The following is a 24,593-nucleotide window of genomic DNA, read 5'->3' on the forward strand; positions in this document are numbered from 1 at the left end:
CCCCGCCACTCCCGTCCCACACCATGGCTGCAGCATTGGCCACAGAGCTATGCTCCAGATGCATGCCAGCCTCCCCCTCCCCTGGGCAGCAAGCCAGGCGGCATGTGTGTGGCCTGCATATGGCGGGCACCACTACACTGCCTCCCATATTACTTGCCTGCAAAGCCCCCTGTAGAGGGGCACCCCTGCTCTCACCCCCTGGCCCTGCTCCCAGCTGTTATGTGCCCCCTGGGGCCGGCAGCACCCCCTGCTCCCTCAGCCCCCAACCATTCTCCCTCAGCCCCCAACCATCCTCCCTCAGCCCTGCCCCACAGCCCCCAAGCCCCACTAACCTCTAGGATCTAGGGGCGAAGGGCATGGCTCCACGGTGGCAGCGCTTACCCACAAAGCCCCCCCACCCTGCATGCAGCCGCCACCACCCCACACCACCGCGGAGCTGTGCAGCCAGTTGTGGAGCATGCCACTGCACGCAAGCCCCCTGTTTCACCCCCCGGCCGGGCGGCACATATGTGGCCCGCACATGGTGGTTGCCACCACACTGCTGCTGCCGCACCCTGCGCCACTTGCGCATAAAGCCATTCGGGTGGCCGTGGGATGGTAGTGCATGGCGCAGTGGCAGCCTCCGTGTGCGAACCTCCTGTCAGGCTGGCCGGCGTGCATGTGGCCCACAGAGTGGTACCCCTGCCTTCACCCCCTGGCCCTGCTCCTGGGAGTGAGCACAGGGGCACACTCCCCGCTTCTTGATATACACTCCCAGCACCTTCCCTTTCCCCCACCCTGCCCCGCCCCTGCCCCCCACACACACTTACCTGCTGGGGTGGGTGTCAGTGTCACTCACTGTCTGTGGGTCCAGTCTGGGGGGCTGTTGTGAGGGGCATCAGGAGGGCTGTTGAGACTGGGGAATGCAGGGCACTAGCAGCACTGGGAGGGGCTTTGGGGGGCCTTTAATTTTTATCATGGATTTTGGGTTTTTAACTAGAGAATTCACAATTTTTAATCAGAAAACCAGGATCCCTGGTTATCACCTCTGCTAAGGGTGGTCCCTTCAGGTTGTGGCTGATGTGTAGTGGTGTGTGTGAAGATGCTTGCACTGTCTTTGCTCTGTGTTATGTCTGCTCACCTTTTTCGGAGCTGAAACACTAAATTTACCTAAATGAAAAAGGGTTTTGGAGGCATTATCCTAAAATATTTTACCTTTTTTTTTTTTTTTTTTTTAAGGTTAAATTTTTAAGGCATAGTTTATCCTTTAAATCAAATGCAGTCACCACTCCATCTATATATTTTTATCTTTGCTTCATAAATTAAGAATGACATATTTGGAGAAATGACAACCAAGGAGAAGCTTGAACTACCTCAGTAGTAGTTACAGAAAACTGAGTATTAACCTCTTCTGAAAGGATACTAGAAAGTTCACAAGCTGCTGGTTAGCTGAATGTTTCCCTTTTGGTCAACAGGTTCCAAAGAAGTGCACTGAGATAGCTGTACTGCTGCAAAAATCGGAACACCCCAGCACCAACTTGACAATGCTAACATCAGAAGAGATTCAGTTAGGAATTCAGCGCCAGAAGGAAAAGAATGCTGAGGCTTTGCAGTAAGCTAGTCTTTGGTTAACTATACACAGCTGTAATGTTATAGTAGCTTTTAGATGATTAATTCATTAAGTTGATAGCTGATATCTAATTGATCTAGATTAGTATAATGAATGTAACTTCTGTGGAGGAAAAATTGCTTGCTTTTTTTTTTAAAGTTTTGAGACCCGTTTGTGAGATTTATGTAGAGCAGTGGAGCTCAACCTTTTGGACCAGTGGACCCAAGTGCTTGTGAGCCAGCTGTACCATGGGCCAACACCCCTCTCCAGTAGGGAGGAGAATGAAGGGGTAGGGAGGTTGGTGCTAGTGCTGGAGGGAGAGAGGGGAAAAGCGGTAGGATGCAGGGAAGGGGATGCACTGGGGCAGGCTCCTTGCCACTGATTCTAAAAAATAATCCTTTTTTCAAAACCTGATCTTTTTTTTACTTCATTGTTTCAAGTTTCTATTTTTTTGTCAGTAGAACTGACTTTCAGGACTCTTCATTTGCATTTGAAGGGATGCCACTGACTTCAGTTAGCCTCTATACATTCTTATATCATACTCCTCACTATAATGCAGTGATTAGCAATAGTGTGTCATAGCATCTGCTTGTGCCAAAATGAGACCTTTTTTTCATAAAGGGTGTCATGTGGTATTAGCACTGTTAGGTCGGCACACATCTCGGTGATTCACAAGATAAAACTATAGATCTCAAATAGTGTAAAAATCACTCACCTGTTGTGGTCTTTCTGAATTCTTTGCAACAGTTGAATTGCTTTGGTTCTGTAAAGTTGGCATTTGCTGAGGGGTGGTTTGAGTCCTACAACAGGTGCCTTGCATCTAAAAAGTTTGAGAACCACTGCCATATTATCTTGAGCTCACTACTGGTGCATTCTTGTAATAACTGTTGTCAGTACAGCATTTTCACATAGACGTGTTATAAGTACCCATTAAAACAACTATATTTCAGATTTTACAGTAGGTTACATTTGTGAATTTGAGATCTTGGTTTGTAGTCCGTTTAATTGGCATTGCTGTTGTATACCTTTTTTATTTCAGCTTTATTACATGTAATCACCCTCTTGAAGTGTTTATGAAGAGAAAATGAGGGGGCCGATTTCCTGGGTGTTCTAGGAAGATTTGGTAATAAGGGAATATCACTGCTGCAGTAATAGGAGAGAAGTGGTGGTGATATATGAGCCATGACTGATGTGGCTCTGGGGGCCATGGCAATTAATGCTCCTGCCATTTGCCCCACCACCAAATTTCTGGCCCTGCCAACAGCACCTCAACCTGTGTGATACTGCTTCGTGGGCCAAGTCTGGCCCACAAGGTTGTATCTTCAATGTCTCTGAGATAAAGTAATCTTTTGGTGGTTCTTCCTCAATTCAGTAGCATTGCTGCTCCTCCACCTTCCCAAAATTACAATTACTAATGCTGCAAATGCTGTGCATTTATCACTGACTGTGGTTTATTTTGACTTTGGATTAAAGAGGTCTTGACATTTTTTTGCGCTGCTTGGTCTCAATAGAGACTAGAAGGTCTTCCTCTCTAGATGCTCATTTTGGTTTTATTTTTTTCAGAAACTATGAGAATTTGGTCAACATGCTCTTAGATTGTGTGGAAAAAAGAAATCTGTAAGTTTGTTCTTCTGTAAGCTCCTTTGAAGAAAGGGAGGGGGTACATTAGTAGTAATAAAATGTATAATAGTAAAATGGGTAGTTTAAGTGACTAGGATATGTTATCTTTGAGTTTCGTTTCAGACGAGCATAAGTTTTTTATAATGCAGTTTAGATAAGATACTACAGATCTTTTGATTATTATTTGTCTTTTTTTTAAATGTATTTTATTTTGTCTTATTTCACGGATTGTCATGGATTTGGGGACTGACTAACTCCACAAATGGTCTTCTGCCTCCCTTATAGTGAAAAGGGAAGAGAAATGGGACAGTGTGCTTAATTATCTATTCTTTCCAGCTATTTAGTTTATAACAGGTACAAGGTGCATGTTTCAGAATAAAACAAAATGGGCACGTGTGCACGTAAACTAATTCAGCATAATAAACTCGGTGCAGTTTGCTCTGGACTTTGTTGCTCCCAGGACTGCAGCATGTTGAGCTGGGGCAGCATAGCCCCAGCTGGCAGGGACCCACAGAGTCAACCTGCCAGCCTGACACTGCTCTCTGCCCAGGCTCAATGTGGTGCAGAAGGGCTGGCTGGGGCAGGAGGGTGCTACAGTGCGGGGCTAGCCAGCACAATCTATACACAATCTAGACATGCCTTGCGGTGGAGTAACTCCACCATAGAGTACTTGTGTTGGGCAGTACTATCCTATGGCACAGTTAGTTTACTCTGGTCTGACAGCTCTGCTCGTGTAGATGGTGATGCTTTACTGTGGACCTGACTAGGCAACTGCAGTAAGCATTTCGTGTAGCTGCACCCAGTGTGTTCAATTCGGATGCATTACATAGTCTCGTAGTATTTAGCAGCCAGACTGCTGTGCAGTGGCCAGGTTCTGTTAAGCTTGTGGGATCGCAGTATTCATATGTGCTGATCTCTCTATTTACCACTGCTAAGAATTAGCAGTTTTTGGTATTAAAAGTATTCTGCCCAATACGATTCTGAGTAATAGACGTTGTATTTAACTGCCCTAAATCATTTTATTTTATTACTACATCTGCTTAACTTCAGTGATTTTTTTTTTTTGATTTTTTTTTTTAGATATATTTTTATAAGCATTTTTGTGTAAGGTGCTGTCTTCTCCATTATTGCTTTTTGCATTTTGATTTTCAGCCCCTGGAAATTTGAGCACATAGGCATTGGCTTTTTATCCTTGCTCCTGAGAGATGATAGGGTGCTGCCTGTCCGTGCCATAAGATTCTTTGTGCAGTGTCTAACCCATGATGCCATTGTGGTTCGTAAGGTAAAGTTCATACTTGTTGAAAATTCCCACTTTCAGGTGGATCTCTGGTCCAAGTGTAAATGTTTTGTACAGAGCCCTATGTACCTGTGAGTGACTGCATGGGTACACGCTAATTTTTGCCACTGTAAAAATTAGTTTAGGAAGTTCAGTGACAGTGGCATTAGCTGTAGAAGCTTACATGTATAATTCAGTGAATACTCTGTTTATGCTAGTATTCCTTTTTATGGTATCTCCCTTAAACGTAATCAGTTCAGGAGTTCTGGTTAACAGAGCTTAAACACAGTGCAGAAGGATGTTCATCTCTGCTTTCTATGTATACTATTCATTTGGTTTATTGCGCTCATTGCATTAGTGTTTCCAGCACTTGAAGATGAAAAAATAAAAACAATAAAAAAGGTTGTCAGGTGTGGACTGCAACTCCTGAGGAGGCAATCTCAGCTACTGGTGTGCTTAATGGTGGTAGTTATACATTTGAGGGAATGCCACTAAGCATTGCGTTAGTAAGATGAGTGGCCATAATGTGAATACAGACCAGTTCTTCCACTGAAAATGTGAAATGGATACACTAATCCTCAGATTCTTATTTTTAGATGGCTATTTCAGCTGTTGCTGGCATTCTCAAGCAGCTGAAGAGAGTCCACAAAACGGTGTCCATCTGCCCATATGAAGTCAGTAAGTATTTGATAAATGTTTAAAGTCTCTCCTTCAAATTTTCTGAAAATACCTTCCTCAACTAGCTTACAAATAAAACAGTCTGTGTTCTGTGAATTCTTCAAGGTGTTAATGTTTTAAGCAAATAAATAAACAAGATAAGTAGCCTAACTAGAATTTGTTTTCTCCTTAAAACAAAATGTGTTAATTTTATTAATTCAGTGGGTTGTAATGAGGGTTAAAAATATGATCACATTTAATGTATAAGACACGAGCTTGATCATCCCTCTTTGAAGGTGGTGGGAACTTTGCATTAACTTGAATGAGCACACATTCAGGTCAGTTGTATTATTGCATGCCTCTACTTTTTTCAAATCTTATTCCAGCCATATTCATGTTATGTGATATTTGAAAAGTATTTAATAAGAGATTCTTTTATATTATTTCTATATTTGTTAATAGAAGAGCTGACTTTTTCTGATTCTGAAGAACCCAAATGCCTACGAAATATAAGCAGACAAGGTTCTTTGGGTGAATCTGATATCTTTTATTAGACCAACTTAAATAGTTGGAGAACAATTTTTAAGCAAGCTTTTGGGTTCAAAAACCCTTCGTCAGGCTAAGGAAGTGTCATCAACTTAGCCTGACAAAGGGTTTTTGAACCCAAAAGCTTGCTTAAAAATTGTTCTCCAACTATTTAAGTTGGTCTAATAAAAGATATCAGATTCATCCAAAGAACCTTGACTGCCTATGTCCTTAGACCAACACGGCTACAACCTACACCCTCGGACTAAATATAGAGAGCTCTGAAAACACTGCTTTTAGAAAAAAAAATCAGCCTCAGTTTGGGGGATTATCTTGCTCTGGTGCAGGCATTACCATGGAAACTAACAAAAAAATGCACCCAACTATTGATAGAAATATCATAAGTTCAGTTTTTATTTTCACTGCAGGTTTTCAACTCGTTTCATCAGTTCTTCTCCATGGTGCTTCAAAGTACCCAACACCTCTCAGAGATTTCAAATTGTTTCTTAATATTTTAAGGGGAGGGTAACTTTCAACTTCTAAATTAAAGTTAGTACTATCTTTGTTCTTCTTTCTTGGTTTAGGTACTTGCAAGCTGATACTACTTCAAGCTAGGTTCATATACTCAACTTCTATCTAGATTTTGGGAAAACTTAGTTAAAATAAGCTGAAGGATGGTCAAAGTAGTGTTTCCAGAAATTTTGGAGGATGAACAGTGTTCCAAGGATCACTTTAAAATATTTATATTTGAAATTATTTGTAGGGTGACTAGGCGTTATTCCAATCGCACTGTGTTTACGGCTACACGAGTATGGGTCAGGCTGTCAGGAGGAAGGAAAAAGGGATAACAGCTTGTACTGCTGACCAGGTGGGGGCTCTCAGCAGCACCACTGGAAGGCTGAGTCATCCCCCCAGAACCCCCAGGGTTTTCCTGGGAAGCAGTGGTGGGGAGCAGGGGTGGATCCTCCTCCCAGTTCCCCCAACTTGCTGGGGCATCTTGCTGGGCTCTAGCCTGGATCTCCCAGACAGCAGCAAGCTGTGGGGGGTGGGAAATCCCCCCCCCCCCCCCCTCCCCACACACACGCAGGGAGCCAGGACACCCTGCCCAGCTGGAGCAGAGCCAGGGGTTCCTTCCCTGTTCTTCTCCCTTTCCTGTGTTTGCTGCTGCTTGGCAGATGGGGCTGGGCAAGATATCCTGGGTTCCCTGTGCTTGTGTGGGGAAGCTGATGGGATGGGGTAGGACAGGGATTTTCCCTATGCTTGTTGCTGCTTTGAGAAACCCAGGCTTGCTGTAGCTGGACAGGGCGTCTCTGGCTTCCTGTAATTGTGCAGGGGTGGATAGCCCACGCGCACCCTGCTTGCTGCTGCCTGGGATGCTCCAGCCTGGCATTGTGGGGAGCGGCATTGCTTTTTACACTAGAAGTCTTAAATCAAGTTGAATATTTAAAATGTAGATGCCTCATAAACATTTGTACCTGGTTATAGAGTATCTATTTATTTACATTTACAGTTATTTCCCTGGTTAATTGGCAAATGTTAACTCTTTAGTTACAACGTGGCCAAAGCTCCTAGAGAGCTCTGTACAAAGATGTCTTCATTATGTTTCCAAGACAGACTTCATTTGAAGAAGGCTTCTCAAAAAACATGATTTCTTGAAGTCACTTGAAAATGCTAAAAGAGATATAACCATGATTGGGACTATCAGCTCTCTAAAAAAAAAATTTGATAAGAGTATGAATTTTTTTTCAAAATAGGTGGAAATCTTAAGCCTCCTAGCATTCAGGCTGGTGACAGACTTGATAACCAGTGGTTGCACTATGATGGTCAAAATTTACCAAAGACTAAACAAGCTTGGGAATCGTGCTGCTTTGTGGAGAAGACGCACTGGGGGTATTATACCTGGCCTCAGTGAGTATTAAATGACATGCTCCAGGGGCAAAATGCTACAAGAAAAGCAATGTTTCTGACTAATGCGGTTAGCATTAAAATGGACACTTTATTTATTTATTATTTTAACGTTATTACCTTTTATTGAACATGAATATTTTTTAAACTATGTTTGCCTTTTTATTTGTGCTGCTGGTACTTTATGCACTTCTTGTTTGGGCCGTGAATATAAACTCTATTTTTCCATAGAGTGCAAATTATTACAAATGCTTTCATTTTGATTATTTTTGTGTGTTGTAAACCTTGAATGGGATTATTTTATTTGGTTAACTATTTTCATTGGAATTACATGCACAGTTCATACATTTTGCAAAAATCTTACAATAGCAGTGCTGGATTGAGTTTGTTCCAGTAATGCCTTTTTAAGGCTAGATATCATAAGTATTTATGATATACATTTTAAATATAATGTAGATAAATAGAAGGTAATGTATGCATTTTTTTTGCCTTTTATCTTGAAAAATGTTAATGCATGTTTTCTCCAATTCCTAGAAACATGTTAGTTTATGCTCCTGCTGATCAACAGCCAAAGCTTGGGCGAGGAAGAGAGGAGTTGTTAGAGGTAAGCCGCCATGTTGTGAGTATTGATTATTCTGGTTCAAAACTAGCACAGATTCTTATCTGACTTCTAAGGGCTTGGATACATGCATTTCAAGTGCTGTGCATCCTGTACCACTTCACATTTGGCGCCACATGGCAGATGCAGTATAGTATGTATATTTGAAATACTTATGATATTTTACGTTGTGTTACTGAAGGTAATTTTTGACTGGAGGGGTATACTTAAATTGGGAATATAGCAATTGATTTCCAGTTTTTGGGAAACATGGGCACTTAATAAAGCAGCTGTGTAAAAGATGGCATAGTTATTCTTATACAATTGAGAGCCAGAGCTTAGTATTCAAAATATAACTGAAAAATTAACCAAAATAAAGCTTAGGAAAGCTGCCACAAAAGGGGCACATGTTTTATATTAGGTGGGATCCTTGTTGCTTACCAAAAACCAGTCTTGTTTTCTGTTTCTCTAATATACAGCTATAGAACAATAAAGAACTGGACATGGTCAGGAGAGTGGTCATAAGGACAGATTTGATTCATTGCTGTCAGTGCAGATTTAAATGGCTTTTCTAGGGGTTGTGTTAGTTGGAGGGAAATGAATATTATGATGCACAGAAAAGCTTGCTGGCATTAAGTTGTTGACAAAACTCTTGTTTAGAACAGGGGTGGGGAATTATTTCAGCTGGGGGTGCTGCTTAACAACTTTTGGTGAGCTGTTGAAGGCGTCAAAGGTAGCCCCACCCCTTGAAAGGTGCCCTGCCCCCGATCGCCATCTTGGGACCTCTGACCTTTGCTACAGGGTGTACTCTTTTTGGGAAGGGGTTTTGCCATCTTGGAACCAGAAAAAAAACAAATTGTATACTAAAAATCCAAAATCGACTATTAACATATATATTAATTTTTGTTCAGAAAATATTTTTGTCCTGATTTGTGTGTGTTTGCATAATGTATGGGGGGATATTGCATAACAGCTCAAAATAAAGTCTTATTCTTGTATATTGTGTGTGGGGTATGGGTGTGGGGTTTGTGGGGGTGTTTGGGCCCCCTGCCACATGCCATGGCACACAGCCCCTGCTGCTGGTGGCAGCAGCAGGCAGCAGACGCTCAGTGCGCTCATGGCCCCCAGCAGGCAGAACCCCCCAGTGGCGCATTTCTCCGGCTGAGTCCCAGGATCTGCAGGTAGTAGCATGGAGCTGGGCTGGCCTGCTGGCATGTGCCTTCAAAGCAGACGAGCACATCAGGCTCCCAGCAGTGCAGGTGAGAAGTCATGTGCCATCAGGCCAGACCAGGCTAGCTCTGTGCCTCCACATGGGGCTCCCAGCACTCCAGCAGGAAGCTGTGTGGAGGCACAGAGCCAGCCCAGCCCAGCCCAATGGTGCACAGCTCCTGCCTGCAGTGCTGGGAGCCCCGTATAGAGGCATGAAGCCAGCCCAGCCCAGCTGCAGCTACATGCTGACATGGAGCCAGCCTGGCCGGCTTGATGGCAAGCAGCTCCTAGAAGGTGTTCCGGGACCTGTGTGTGGTGGCGTGGAGCCTGCCTGGCCTGATGGCATGCGACTCCCTGTGGTTTCCAGTCCATGCATCATCAGTTTGAGCTGGCTGTATGCCATCACGTGTGGCTCCTGGCACTCCTTCCGGGAGCCGTGGGCTATTGGGCTGGCTGGGATGGCTCCGTCACAGCACGTATGGCTTCTGGCACTCAAGCCAAGAGCACACTGGCCTGGGCTGGCTTTGTGCTTCCACATGGGGCTCCTGGCACTGCAGGCAGGAGCTGCCCTCCCTACTCACCAGCTGTCCAGTTGTGTGCCATCGCACTCTACACCTCCACGTGGTGCTCCCAGCTGGAGTGTCAGGAGCTGCACGGAGGTGGAGGCACAGAGCCTGCCTGATCCAATGGCACATGACTTCTGAAAGCCCGCACCTCCCACCAGCTTTCAGTGGGACAGCCGTGAGCTGGTAATAGTTTTTTGGAGCGGCCCTTTAGGTGGGATAGAATGATTTCATGGACTGGATCCAGCCTGCAGGCTGTATTTTGCCTGCCCTGGTTTTGAATGATTGAAAGTGAACAGCCTGTACATGATTGAGGTCCTGCTCGATTGAAGTAGTAATGAAATAAAAAATAAGACTTTGACTAAATAAGGTGGGTGCTATCATGGTGGTTCGAGCAACTTACAAATAGACTAAACTCTCACTTGTTTTTCTTTTATAGGCAGAGCAAGCTATATATGATCACTTTTCTGATCCGAAATTTGTTGAGCAGTTAATAAAGTTCCTATCTTTAGAAGACCGAAAAGGAAAAGACAAATTTAATCCTCGCAGATTTTGCCTCTTCAAGGTATCAAGACTTCTATGCGTAACTTGCTTTCTTTGTGTAGATAAAATGATCAAATAAACATGAAAACCATGCACAGGGATCCATCCCATCGCTGTTAATATTGTTGGAAGCTTTGCAATAATTGCGATTTTGATTAGCCTCACTAGGGTATGTAGATTGCCTCGCTGAGATTATGAAAGACTTGGGTGTGTTTTCATTTAAATATAGGAGAAGCAACAAGTTAATTTTACTGCAGGTTGAGATTTGAATTTTTTTTAACTGCCTTGAAGTAATAACGCATTGGAAGTGTAACACACTGAGTATTTCCACACGTGTGGCAGATTGCACAGTCATTTAGTACTTGTTTAAGCAAGTACTGAATGACTATGCAGTAATTGGCATTACTGTGCCATCCCATCACTGCATGGTTATTTTTAGAGGCTACTGTGCAGTAGCAACAGTTCATGCCCAGCAACACTGTAGCGCAGTAGCTTGTTGCTACTGTGCCATAGCGTCTTGTGTAGATGCACCCACTCAGTTGCACACGTTTTTGGTGACTTTCTAATGCATCCACGTGTATTATCCATTTTACTGTACCGTATCTACACTCATGTATCAGCTGTAGTAGTAGATGGAGCAAATTTTTCAAAAGAATTCAGGATAGTAAATAAGAAATAAAATATTCGAAAGAGATGATGCCTTAGCAGTTCAGTAGAAGTAACAATACAGGCTGTTGTTTTTATGGACCTGGATATTTCACATCAACATTAAGCTAAAATTTAAAATAATGTTTAAAAACTTGGAAGTGGTGTAGAATAATTCCAAAATAATAAATGCTTTGAATTTCTATTTTGTAACCAAACTTAACAGGGCCTGTTCAGAAACTTTGACGATGCCTTCTTGCTAGTTTTAAAGCCCCATTTGGAACGGCTAGTAGCAGACTGTCATGAAAGTACTCAGCGATGTGTAGCTGAAATCATAGCTGGCTTGATAAGGGGCTCTAAACACTGGACATTTGAAAAGGTAGGAGTGGTGTGTGTGTGTGTTTGAATGCTTCAATATTCTGAAGATTTTTTTTTTAAAGAAATAAATTCTTGTTGGTTTGTTGGCAGGCAAGGTTCTTTGGGTAGATAGTTTGTTAACCTTTCTTTACATGTTAATGTGTGGGCTGAAGAATTGCCTGCAGCTTAAATTGGTGGTACTCACTGTTTTGGGCCTATAGGCAAGATGAATAGTGTAGGACCTGTCCACAGGCTGGATTGGGCCCTGTGTGGCTTCTGCCAGCCCCTGCATGTCTGGATTGGGCCCTGGTGTGCCACACAGGGCCTTGTGCTGGGATTGGGCCCTATGCTACTTGTGCTTGGCCCCATGCACCAGGATTGAGCCATGATGCCCTGTGCCACCCCTGCACAACCCCATCTGCTGGGATTGGCCCCGCCCGTTCCCACATGCCAGGATTGGGCCTTATGCTGCCCTGCATGTGTGATCTAGCACACAGAGCCCTGGTGTCTGGGTTGTGGGGCTCTCAATGGGTCTGGGAATTTGGCAGCAGGGGAGTGTCAACCTCTCTCCCACTGCTCAACTTTCAGACTTGTGGGGAGCCCTCTGAGCCAGATGACATTGCCCTGGGGGCAAGAAACCCCCAGAGTTGAGCACTGACTTCTAGGTGCCTTGGTCTATTTCTGCAATTGTCAGTAAATGAAAGAATCATTTAATGGAAGCCATTAATACCTACTATCAAAATGTTACCTTAGTCTTGCTTCTTGCTTCACAGTAGAGTTTTAAAATACTGCCAATCTGAAAAAAAGATGAGACTGCTGGGAGCAGTGCAGAGGCAAGTGGGATAGGGCACACAGGCAGCAGAGAGTGGTGGACCAGTCCATGGTGGAGGAAGAGGGAAGTGGGGTGATGAGAAATGGGAGAAGCATTACAGGCCCCTGATGTAGTTGAGGAGTTCATACACCATCTCAAGCGTGGAGTTGAGGCATAGGGGATCCTTATGAGGCAAGGAGGTGGAAAATGGAAACACATAATACATAATGCCTCTGTGATGGTAGAGGGAAAACAAGGAATACAGGAAAAAGAGGGACAGGAAAGGAAATGGCATGCAGGAAAAAGAGGGGGCAGTTGAACCCACTGCATAGGAGAAAGGGCTTTCAGGGGAGTCCTCAAATACAAAGGGATGGGAAGGCAACGCATAAACTTGTGGGGAGCTGGAGAATGGAAGGAGTCTCTGGTGTCTGTAAGGAGCTCAGCCTACAGAAGCAACAGTGATAAACTGTGCAACTCCTATGGTACTTCAAAACACCTGTAAACAAAACAGAAAGGGATCTTACCAGTCTCTTTCATGGCAGTATTTTTAAGACTGGAATGTTGAGCTTCTGCAAGAAGCTCACTTTGCTTTTTGTGGGGGTGGAAGAAAGGGGTGGGAGGTTTGACTTAGAGCAGTTTAATTGGAACCCAAAATGGAAAAACTACATCTTCTTGCCTTCTGTTCATCAGGTAGAGAAACTTTGGATGCTTCTCTGTCCATTGCTTCGAACAGCTTTATCTAACATCACAGTGGAAACTTATAATGATTGGGGCACATGCATAGCAACTTCCTGTGTAAGTATTCCATATTATTTAACTTTGTTTGGGGTTTTTTGTAAGATTGAATAGATAACGGTAAAGTGTTGCCTAAATTTTTCATGGAGAAAAAATGTTTAAATTTATTGTGTTAAGATGGAATTTAGAGTACTAAATACTACTAAACATATGTATTTATACTAGTCCTTGAATTACTACAGAAAATGATCATCTGCTTTTGTTTCTGGAAACGTAAAGTTTCATCTGCTTCCATTGGGGTTTTTGGGGGGCTACGGGTGTCTTTCTATTAAAGCTAGTGTTAATATTTATGCATTTACTATAATGTTTTATAACTAGTACTGGCAACCCCCGCTTAACACAGTTTTGCTTAGCACTATTTTGCTATAGTGCTTATTTAAAATTCATACCTGATTCCACTGAGCACTCAGCCAGTTTCGTTATAGCACTCAGTGGAAACAGCCAGTTTTGGTGGGCAGTGAGGTGGAGAGAAGTGGTGAGTAGCAGCAAGTTGGGTGGGCAGGCTTGAGTGCAGGGCCCATGCCGGTGCCCTGAGGTCAGGGCTGGCAGAGGCCCAGGGTAGGGCAGGTGAGTTGTATTTATTTACGTTAATTTCTGTGGGAAATTGGGTTTCACTTAGTATGGTTTTGCTTAACGCTCGTTTTTTCCGGAACCAATTAAAAGCACTGAGTGGGGGTTGCCTGTACTAAACTCTTTTATATCCTTTTTGAACTTGGATGATGGACCTGTCCTCATTTGCTAAAATATAAAGTATAGAGCTTTTTCATATGCTTGGCAAAAATAATTTGGGAAAACTCAGATTAAGTAGTTTAAGGAACCCTGTTAATCTCTTGACTATAGTAAGATTCCTGTACACGAGATGCATATACCTTTCATAAGTTGGTTGCTTTATTTAATTGTTACAAAAATTGAAGTTCTTTACAATTTTTTTATCCATACTTTGCCAGATTTTTTGAGTAATGGCAATGATTTGCCATTCATGAGTAAAATATCATGATTTATGTCTTGTGCTGATTCTGTTTTCCTCAGATTACTTTGAGAAAGGTAAAATATTTTTCATTTGCATAGTAGAGCATTCTTAGGACTTAAAGATATTCAATACAAATATCTATCTTTCTTCTGTATGGCTTTGGTTAGAATTGGAATTCTGCTGAATTCCAATAATTGACGTATATAAATTTCCCCTCTTCTCTCCCTCAGGAAAGCAGAGATCCTCGGAAATTGCACTTTTTATTTGAACTCTTGTTGGAGTCTCCCTTAAGTGGTGAAGGAGGATCATTTGTAGATGCATGGTAAGAATTTAACTTTGTTTTTTATTATGTATCAGTAAATTCTCCCTCCTCCCCTTTCCATAGAGATGTATCAAGTTCACTTCAAGCAGTGTTTCCTCCTGCCTGGAGGAAAGGCACAGAGCTTCACCTTCAATTTGTATACTCCACTTAAACCCTTTTGCAATTGCAGCTTTTGTGCCTTTCCCCTACAGCCCTTGTGTCTGTGTGCACAGGCAAAGGCATTGTGTAAAGTGCATCACTTTAACGTCATTCTAACAGGATTCAGTAAGTATTGTGGAAATGCATTGTTGATATAGCAGTTGTATTATTTTATTTTGTGATTACATCCAGCATTTGGAATAAGATTTGGGCATAGAAAAACTTTTTGTAGTTAATGTTACAATAATGATGTTCTGATTTCTAGCCGGCTCTACGTATTGCAAGGTGGCCTTGCACAGCAAGAATGGCGAGTTCCAGAACTGTTGCACAGATTGCTTAAGTACTTGGAACCTAAACTCACACAGGTCTACAAAAATGTCAGAGAGAGAATAGGAAGGTCAGTGTTCTGTAGTTGTTTTGTTCAGTGTGTACATATATGGATCATTATTTTTCAATAATAGAATATGCTCTGGGGTGTCGTTGATCTTCTTCTACCTGAACACTGCTCAGCACATTGGGTGTACTACTGAGGCTGTTAGGTGCCACAGTAATGCCCTTAAATTGCAGTGTAAGTGCTGATGTCAAACTTTGGGTCATTTCTTCATTCTTGTTCTTTACACTGAAAATTCTTAAGCTTTGGAAATTGCGTGTATCCAGTGCTTAGTGTGGAATAAATGTAATGGGTAATATTAATTGAAAGCATCTTGGTGACTGTACAATCCTATATCTAGGGACCTACCAAAGTCACAGTGGAAATGCGCTGCATAGCAGCTCCTTTAATCATGCTCCTTTTGCCAAGCACTTGCCCCCCCTGCTGATTGGTGAAGGGGCCCTGGTGACCTTGCCACTTGCTGCTGATTGGTCAGGAGGCAAAACCGGAGTTTTAAATATGTCATCGTTTTTTACTTCTGCTATTGATTATGCAAGGGCCCCCAGCAGCACCGCCACTTGTTGCTGATTGACTAGGACACGGAAACTGCAGCTTTTTCTTTCCGGCCAATCAGCAGGGGGGCTGCAAGGCACGCTCGGCCAATCAGCTGTGGGGAGGGGGACAGCAAAAAGAGCAAGGTTAAAAGAGCCACTGTACAGCATACTTCTGCTGCAGTTTAGGTAGGTTCCCTAAGTCTTGAAAACTCCAGCCAACAGCAGTTCGAATTATGGATAATGGCTTTTGTTATGTTCAGGAGTTAAGTCTACCAGAAACACTTGGCTGTAACAAATACTATGTGACCTACAGTTTGCCATCTTGAGGAAAGAGTTCTAGGCAGACAGTTGACCTCTTTTGTGCATGGTTTTTTCATCTATTTTCATTGGGGCCTGAAGGGACCTCGAAAGATCGAGTCCAGCCCCCTGCCCCAGGGGCAGGAAGTTAGCTGGGTTCATAGGATCCCAGCAAGATAAACGTCCAATTGCCTCTTAAATGAATCCAGAATAGGTGCTTGCACCACCTCTGGCGGCAGTCTGTTCCAGGCCTTGGTGGCTCGGACTGTAAAGAACTTCTTTCTTATGTCCAGCCTGAGACGGTCTTGGAGAAGTTTGTGACTGTGATTGTAATGGTAATTGTAAATAAAGTATTTCTAGATATTAAATTGCAATATGTTATCAAGCTACCCTACCTTCCAAATACCTATTGTTAGAAATCGCTAAAGATGCCTGATCTAAATTATTAGAAATAGCAGCAATAGCTTATTTTTCTCTTGCTTTCCTAAACTACAAAGTGAAAGGCAAAGCAAGGTCATACATTCTCAACTCTCTCTTCTGTTCTATCTAACATTTAAATGTTTATATATAGTGAAGCAGCTCGGTGTACTAAAATATTTTGTCTTGGTGTGCTGTAGCATTTTGTTATGACTTGATTCCAGGCAGGCATCTGAGTCAGATTTCAGTCTTTCAGGTAGCATTTGTTTTCAAAAGGTTTTACGTGGGGACAGGAGGTAATCTACTAGAGAGGCAATATTCAGTTTCACTCAGTAAAGTGAAGCAAACAATAGTCACTGAACAATTCTTGTTATTTAAGTTGTGCAGTGAAATGAATATATTAAACTCTTGAACTATTTATTTTCAGTGTTTTGACCTACATATTCATGATAGATGTTTCTTTGCCAAATACTGCTCCAACAAAGTCCCCTCGTATCCATGAATTCACTACACGAATACTTGAAAAACTGAAACCCCTTATGGAAGTGGATGAAGAAATTCAGAATCATGTAATGGAAGAGAATGGAGTTGGTGAACAAGATGAGCGAACTCAGGGCATTAAACTCTTGAAAACCAGTGAGTTGCTGAATTTCACTTGTCAGAACATGTTTAGTTGCAGAGTATTATGGCAGTGTAACACCATAAATATTTATAATCTAGAATTTTGCTTTATACCAAAGAGGTTTCTGTGTATCCCTTATAGTTTGGGCTGCCAGCTGATGTTGATAGCCGAGAGTGCTCTAATTTACATTACTATTCCTTGATTAGCAATATTACTGAGATTTGCTTGTGAATTCTAATGCCAAGAATACAGGGTCCAACTTGCTGCTAGTACAACACCAGTGATTTAAGTGAATGTCTTTTGGGTTTTACTATTAGTAAATCTGACTTGACTTGTTTTTTGTTTTTGACCTTTTTATTCTATAAACATTTCTCTCTTATACACAGTCCTGAAATGGTTGATGGCGAGTGCAGGTCGGTCCTTCTCCACAGCTGTCACAGAGCAACTCCAGCTTTTACCTTTGTTTTTCAAGGTAATTTGTTTTCATTTTAATACTGAATTGTTCATGTTTGAAAGGGTGTTTGGAAAAAAACTAAAAAGTTGCAATTGAAATAGAAAGCTGCTTAAATATAGCACACTTGGCCCTTGCTTACTTGCTAATTCATTTATTTATTCAATTTGTACCACCCTTCTCAACAAAAGCTTGTGTGTGTAACTGATAGCCTTGGTCTTAAGAAGGTGGAACCACTATTTTTAGTTGTCTTCTGGAAATAACTAATATATACATATCCTGTATCTCTAACATTTTATGCATACAGAAGGGAATGTTATTACCCCATGAGTAATTAATTACCTTTTATCAAATGTAGAAATATCTACATGCCATTTATGATGCAGCAGTTCATATTAAAATGTTATTGTCTACGTGTGTCTTACCATTGGGCACCCAATAAAACTCATTATCATGATGTCTGTATTAAGCGGGTGAGCTTTGTATCCACTTACAAAGTTGCTGTGACATAAGATACTCCTCATTTGTAAGTGTTTTATGTTTACTGAACTTTAAACCAGCTAAGTGTTTCTCAGTAGACAGATTTTAAAATACAGAAATGCTGAAATGTCATAAATGTGCATGTTCTGAAATGACTAGCCTAGTTGTTTAATCTTTACTACTGAAAGTTATTTAAACAAATGCAGAAGTTTTGTTTTTTCCTACATAACATATTGCTGTTATAAGGTAATTTTTCTTCAGCAACAGTTATTTCCTGAGTGTTCTGTTTGATCTTATCTTACAGATTGCCCCAGTAGAAAATGATAATAGCTATGATGAACTCAAGAGAGATGCTAAGATGTGTTTATCACTAATGTCTCAGGGGTTGCTGTATCCTCAACAAGTGCCTTTGGTACTTCAGGTGCTAAAACAAGTGAGTCTGGTCTAAGTTATTAAAACGAAAGTGTAAGACTATGAAATGTGCTAAGCTTGTTCTTAATTATCATTTAAGCTATGTATTGACTGCTAAGGCAAGTGCAAAAATCTGCCATTTCAGAACTATTTTCTGCTTCTCTTTTTTTGTCTATAGCAACGCTGTTGCCAATGTAGCTGCTTTTCCCACATATCTATGTTGGAGTAGCAAATTTAACCAACATAATTATTCTGCACTGGTCCGGTCCTGTAGGGAGCAGACCAGGAAAGCCAAGGCTGCAACTGAACTCCAGCTAGCTTTGAGCATCAAGGACAATAAAAAGTCCTTTTTCAGATATGTGGGGAGCCGGAGGAAAAGCAGGGGCAACATTGGACCCCTGCTGAGCCAGATGGGGCAACTGACAACTGACGCCCAGGAAAAAGCCAACCTATTAAATAGGTACTTTGCGTCAGTCTTTCATCAGTCCCATGGGACGCCCATGCCCGCTACAGGGCCGGGAAGTCCGGGTGAGGGTGATCCCCTGCCCTCCCTTAATGCTGACTTTCTGAAGGAACATCTTGAGAAGCTGGATACCTTCAAGTCAGCTGGCCCTGACAATCTTCACCCCAGGGTACTCAAGGAGCTGGCGAGCATCATAGCCCAGCCTCTAGCACGGATCTTTGAAAACTCTTGGCGCTCTGGTGTAGTGCCCGAAGACTGGAAGAAGGCCAATGTGGTGCCTATCTTCAAGAAAGGGAGGAAAGTGGATCCAGCTAACTATAGGCCCATCAGCCTGACTTCTATCCCGGGGAAGATCTTAGAAAAGTTTATTAAAGAGGCCATCCTTAATGGACTGGCCGACGCCAACATCTTAAGGGATAGCCAGCACGGGTTTGTTGCGGGTAGGTCTTGCTTGACCAATCTCATTTCCTTCTACGACCAGGTGACCTATCACCTGGACAAGGGAGAAGAGATTGATGTCATATATCTTGACTTCAAAAAAGCCTTCGATCTGGTGTCCCATGATCGCCTCTTGGAGAAACTGGCCAATTGTCGCCTTGGGTCCTCCACGATCCGCTGGCTGGAAAATTGGCTCCGGGGTCGGACCCAGAGGGTAGTAATCGATGGAAGTCACTCATCGTGGTGTCCTGTGACCAGTGGGGTCCCCCAAGGCTCTGTCCTTGGACCCATACTGTTCAACATCTTCATTAATGATGTGGACACTGGAGTCAGAAGCGATCGTAAATGAGAAGAGTGGTGATTCCTCAAAATTCTTGAGTAATGTCAGAAGTATTACTAACAACCATATATTAAAGTGTTGTTGTGGTTCCCCCGCCATTCCTGCGTATGGAGAGTTGGGGCTATCTTTAAAACGAAATTTGACAACTTAAGCAATGCGATGCGGCGGCTAGTAAAGCGACCAAAACGCTGGCTTGCATCCATAGATGCTTCTCAAGCAAATCCCGGGATGTCACTCTCCCCCTGTACTCGGCCTTAGTGAGGCCGCAGCTGGAGTACTGTGTCCAGTTTTGGGCTCCACAATTCAAAAAGGATGTGGAGAAGCTTGAGAGAGTCCAGAGAAGAGCCACGCGCATGATCAGAGGTCAGGGAAGCAGACCCTACGATGACAGGCTGAGAGCCCTGGGGTTCTTTAGCCTGAAAAAGCGCAGGCTCAGGGGTGATCTGATGGCCACCTACAAGTTTATCAGGGGTGACCACCAGCATCTGGGGGAACGTTTGTTCACCAGAGCGCCCCAAGGGATGATGAGGTCGAATGGTCACAAACTACTTCAAGATCGTTTCAGGCTGGACATAAGGAAGAATTTCTTTACTGTCCGAGCCCCCAAGGTCTGGAACAGCCTGCCACCGGAGGTGGTTCAAACGCCTTCATTGAACACCTTCAAGATGAAACTGGATGCTTATCTTGCTGGGATCCTATGACCCCAGTTGACTTCCTGCCCTTTGGGCAGGGGGCTGGACTCGATGATCTTCCGAGGTCCCTTCCAGCCCTAATGTCTATGAAATCTATGAAATAAGTGATTAGATAACTTTTGGTTGCAATTGTAATTTGCTGAAAACCATGCAAAAAGGCAGCACTGAGGAGAGTTGTCTGTTTCTGCTGGAGGTTCTGTAATGGATTCTATTAGTATTGGGTCATCAAGATGGAAATTGGCACAGAATTAACTAGCAACATTAATTAAAGTCATTAAAAATTTTTGCTGAATAGAAATGTTTACTAACAGCAAGGCACTGAAAATTTTCATAAAGGGCTTAGTTCTGATTTGATCTTTCTACTAAAATTATGCCCATTGTTTTAAAGTATAATTAAATTGAAATGTTCATTCTTACTACAAATACAAACCTTCTAAAAGGAAAAACAAAATCTGCTTCAAGTTTTAATATTCTTTTAAACATTTGGCCCCCACGAGATTTTTTTGCTGGGGAAAGAGGTATTTTCATTTCTTAAAATTTTAAGTTATAGATCAGTAATTCTCAACCAGGGTTATTTGAGATCCTTTCAAGGGTGCTGTGGGGTGTCTCACCATTAGGTATGCGAACATGATTCACCAGATAAACCTAGGGATTTCAAGTAAGAATTCATAGTATTAAAAATATTCCAAATTGTTGTAGTCATTCTTTGCAACAGAAGAAATACTTCGTTTCTTGTCAGTCAAAAAATAAGTGAAAAATTAAGAGCTGGCATTTTCAGAGGGCTGCCTTGAGTGTAATGAGAGGTACCTTGAGTTTTAAAGGTTGAGAACTACTGGTTCAGTAGATTCAGTAATGAGTCAGTTTCAAATAAAATTATCACTTCAGAGAGATCCTCAACTTGAAATTCATTTCAGAAGTAAATCAAAATGTATTGTCAAAATGCAGCACACTGCAATAGGTTCCCCTGCTTTTTGGGTCAGGTAAGGGGTTACAGTATTTTTCTGTTTTAAAAAACATGCCTTTTCACTACTTTACAGAAGACTCACACAAATGAAAAAAAAAATGACTGTAAAGGGAAATGGAGAAACTGGCTACATGTATAGTATAGTCAATACACACAGTAGGAACTGAAATCTCTTGAAAAAGTACCCATTGTGGACACCTTTTTTCATAGTTTAGACTTCTAGAGCCCTGCATGTAGGATAAAATGGTGACTTTTAGCATATTTTTTTCCAAAGTCCACTATATGCAAAAGATTTCAATGTGCAACTGAGAAGAGCCAACATTTTGGCTTATTTGTAAAAGGCAAATGACAGACTGAATAAACCACAAGTCGTGACCTGTTTAGTACCTCAGTTTTGTACATCCTTTACTACAAATATTTGACATGTTCAAATGCTTTAGAGTTGAACTTAAAAACAAGTAAAAAAGAAAAAAAAGCTCAGTAGAATAAAATATTTCATTAGAATAAAATATTTAATTGATATTTGCTATAGCAACAACCAAATATATAACTTGATTTTGAAACAAACCAACAATTTACTTAAATACTCTTATTTTTAATTCTAACTACTTTGTTCTCTCTCTCTTTGCAGACAGCAAAAAGCAATTCTTGGCATGCTAGATATACAGTACTAACCTACCTCCAGACCATGGTATTTTATAATCTGTTTATCTTCCTCAACAATGAAGAAGCTGTCAGTGACATCAGATGGTTGGTAATAAAGCTACTGAAAGATGAACAACTTGAGGCAAGTATAGTAATTTAACTGTCAATGAAGGGCAATGAATGCAAAAAGAAAAAGCAGAAGTTAGTATTTCCATGTTTCTTTAGCATAGGTGACGCGTAGGGAGGGCATGGGCAGGCATGTGCCCCCCACCGACCTCCCCACCCCAAGATTGGCTAGTACTTGCTGGCAAGTGGGGGCACAGAGAGAAGTGCCACCTGGTGCTCCCCCTGAGATTGGCGCTGTCCCGGGAGTGGGAGTGCTTAGCACCAGTGGCCCTTCTGGTTTTGCTGCTGATGCTTCCGGGGTCAACAGTCGGCCACTGGGGGACACCCCTCTCCCCCTTCCTCCCTCTTCTGGTTGGCGATTGGCTGCTGGTGCCCCCCCCCCAGACTCAGGAGGCACCAGTCTCCCATGTTCTTTAAGATGCCTAGTTTCTTACCTTACTTTCTATAACCTTGTACAAAGCATAGAAGATGACCTGTAATTAACACTAATACAGAAAGAGCTTTAGTGTCTTGCAGTATATTCTAGCTGTATTATATACGGCTAAATACATCTTCAATATGCGCGCACACACACACACACACACACACACACACACACCCCCCTAGCTATATATTTTAGTTATGTATACCTCTTCACCTTTTATATAAGCTGTGTAACAATTTATTTTATACAAAATTATACTTTTGGTAAGAAAATAAATTTTCTAGAAAATGTTTTATTTGAAATAATTTAAAAGCAAAATTCTCAGTGTTTTCTGTGCTCTCAGATTTCAGCAGTAGGAATTATAATATCTCTAGAGTACAAAGGATAGCATGGAAATTCATTAGAAAAACTCAACTTGCAGATTAAAATAAATTTCTACCATCACAACTGACTTGTTTAAAAAAAAGTTTGTACCCAGCAGACCTGCTTTGTTTGCAATTGGTCATTTTAGCATATTATAGTGACAAAGGTTTTTTGGTGGGGTTTTTCTTTTTTAATTTCCTTTTGTTCATGTAGGCAGTATTGGGTTTACAGCACCACAAGCAAGTTAACTGTACTTTATAAATATTCCCATGTCTGAAGAAGATAGTAAGTTCCTACTGCGGAACCAAATTGTGTCTAAGCAGACTTGCAAAAGTATGTGAAGACAGTAAGGTTCAACGTTTCTTGCAGAATCTTGTATTGTGTGCTGCTGAAGCTGTTCCCTTGGGCAGCTAAGGGGGCAAGATATTTATGGGGTCAGAAACTGAACAAGCAAGGGGGATTCTTACTGGCTCAAAGAAGGGCACTTCTGTGAGGGGGAGGAGTCTTGGGTTTTGGTCTCTGATATTGGGACTAGTAACTGATTTCAATAGAAGTAGCCTTGGAAGCAGGGACTGTAACATAGGGCTCCCCACTCCGATGGGAGAGCTTTTCTTACTGAGCTTACAGAATTTTGCTTGCTAATCTGGCTCCATGAACTGCATTCTTGGCCACGCAGTGGGACAGCTTCACTTGGAAGGGTGGAGAATCTTAATCCATAGCATGGTGGTTAGGGCACTGTCTTGGGAAGTGGAAGGGGTGCATTCATATTCATTGACATGGTAGGGTTTGAAATCTAGATCTCTGTGTGCATTCATATTCCCTGACATGGTAGGGTTTGAAATCTAGATCTCTGACTTCCTGGGCAAGTGTGCTAACCGTTGTGCTGTTGTACAAAACATGGGCACTGCCACTGGCTGTGAGTAGCAGTAAGCATGGAGGTTACAAGTGTTTTTTGCTAAATTCACTGCTACTGTTGATGCGTCCCGTCTGGAAGCTGTGTTCTAAGATAACGGAGATGCTCATGTGCAGCTCCGAGTTGTTTTCTAAGCTCCGAAGAGGAGAGGGCATTCAGATATTCTTGTCTAGCATTTCCTCTTGGCTAGCTGTAGGCTTAGCCAAGTACTTTGTGCCTAAGCACTCTAGATTGCTTATGGGAAGTTTTTCCATCCACTGTAGAGAAACTGTAGGTGCCAAACTTTAGAATTTGCCTTATAGGATAAGCTGCCTAAATTTTAGGCAGTGTCATTGTTGGCATCTGTGAAGACCATTTGGATCTGGCTCTTCAGCTTTGTTTGTCAGATTGAGGCCCCTCTGGTGATGGGGTGAGTGGGGGCCAAGGGAGGGACAGAGCCCAGGCGACTCGTCCAGGAGCATGGGGGGACTCCCGCTGCTACATGTATGATCACCACCACCCCCCACCGCACCCCGGGATCTGTGCATGGCACGAGGTCACTTTGCACCCTGAGCTACAGTGGGGCTTGGGATGCAAAACCCAGTGTGCAGCAGCAGCTGCCTCATTCCACGCACAAATCAGGGGGACATGTGTCCCCCAGGCCTCCACCGGGGTGCGCACAGCAGTGGGAGCCCTCCACGCTCCAGGACAAGCCACCCAGGCTCTGGCCCTCCCTTGACCCCTCCGGGGCCCCACTCACCTGGTGGCAGGGGGTGCAGAGGCGGATTGTCCCACTTGCCTGACCCTGGTGGCAGGGGGGGCGGCTCAGCCCAGCCACATGCATCCCACCACTCATACATCCCACTGCTCCCAGGCTGTGTCCTGGCTGCTCCCCATGTGCGTCCCACCGCACCCGATTGTGGAGCCCCTGACAGTCGATCTCAGTCTGGGGGGGCTCCCCCAGACTGAGATCGACTGTCAGGGGTTCTCCAGTTGACCAGTTGATCGCAATCAACCAGTTGGTGACGCCTGCTGTAGTGTCAACTCCATTTTTCAGCAGAGCTTCTGCATACCTGTCACATACTGTAGTGTTAGAATAAGCCAGTGAGCCTGTTTAACGTT

The 24,593-nt window shown here is 42.7% G+C and overlaps 1 protein-coding gene across 2 annotated transcripts in view; it reads left to right on the forward strand.

Annotated features, from left to right (window-relative positions):
- The window catches only part of PSME4 (proteasome activator subunit 4), a 118,765-nt gene that overhangs the window by 82,440 nt on the left and 11,732 nt on the right, over positions 1 to 24,593 (forward strand). For both annotated transcript variants that reach the window (XM_025201589.1, XM_006021587.3), the window contains 15 exons: positions 1,455 to 1,591; positions 3,152 to 3,205; positions 4,361 to 4,490; positions 5,081 to 5,162; positions 7,421 to 7,574; positions 8,106 to 8,175; positions 10,381 to 10,506; positions 11,356 to 11,508; positions 12,988 to 13,092; positions 14,293 to 14,384; positions 14,788 to 14,919; positions 16,588 to 16,796; positions 17,169 to 17,254; positions 18,018 to 18,146; positions 21,653 to 21,808. In XM_025201589.1, the coding sequence (XP_025057374.1) occupies positions 1,455 to 1,591; positions 3,152 to 3,205; positions 4,361 to 4,490; positions 5,081 to 5,162; positions 7,421 to 7,574; positions 8,106 to 8,175; positions 10,381 to 10,506; positions 11,356 to 11,508; positions 12,988 to 13,092; positions 14,293 to 14,384; positions 14,788 to 14,919; positions 16,588 to 16,796; positions 17,169 to 17,254; positions 18,018 to 18,146; positions 21,653 to 21,808 (1,815 nt within the window). The remainder of the gene's footprint in view (positions 1 to 1,454; positions 1,592 to 3,151; positions 3,206 to 4,360; positions 4,491 to 5,080; positions 5,163 to 7,420; positions 7,575 to 8,105; positions 8,176 to 10,380; positions 10,507 to 11,355; positions 11,509 to 12,987; positions 13,093 to 14,292; positions 14,385 to 14,787; positions 14,920 to 16,587; positions 16,797 to 17,168; positions 17,255 to 18,017; positions 18,147 to 21,652; positions 21,809 to 24,593) is intronic.

Source organism: Alligator sinensis, unplaced genomic scaffold, assembly GCF_000455745.1.
Source record: "Alligator sinensis unplaced genomic scaffold, ASM45574v1 scaffold432_1, whole genome shotgun sequence".
In the NCBI taxonomy this organism is placed as follows: domain Eukaryota; kingdom Metazoa; phylum Chordata; order Crocodylia; family Alligatoridae; genus Alligator; species Alligator sinensis.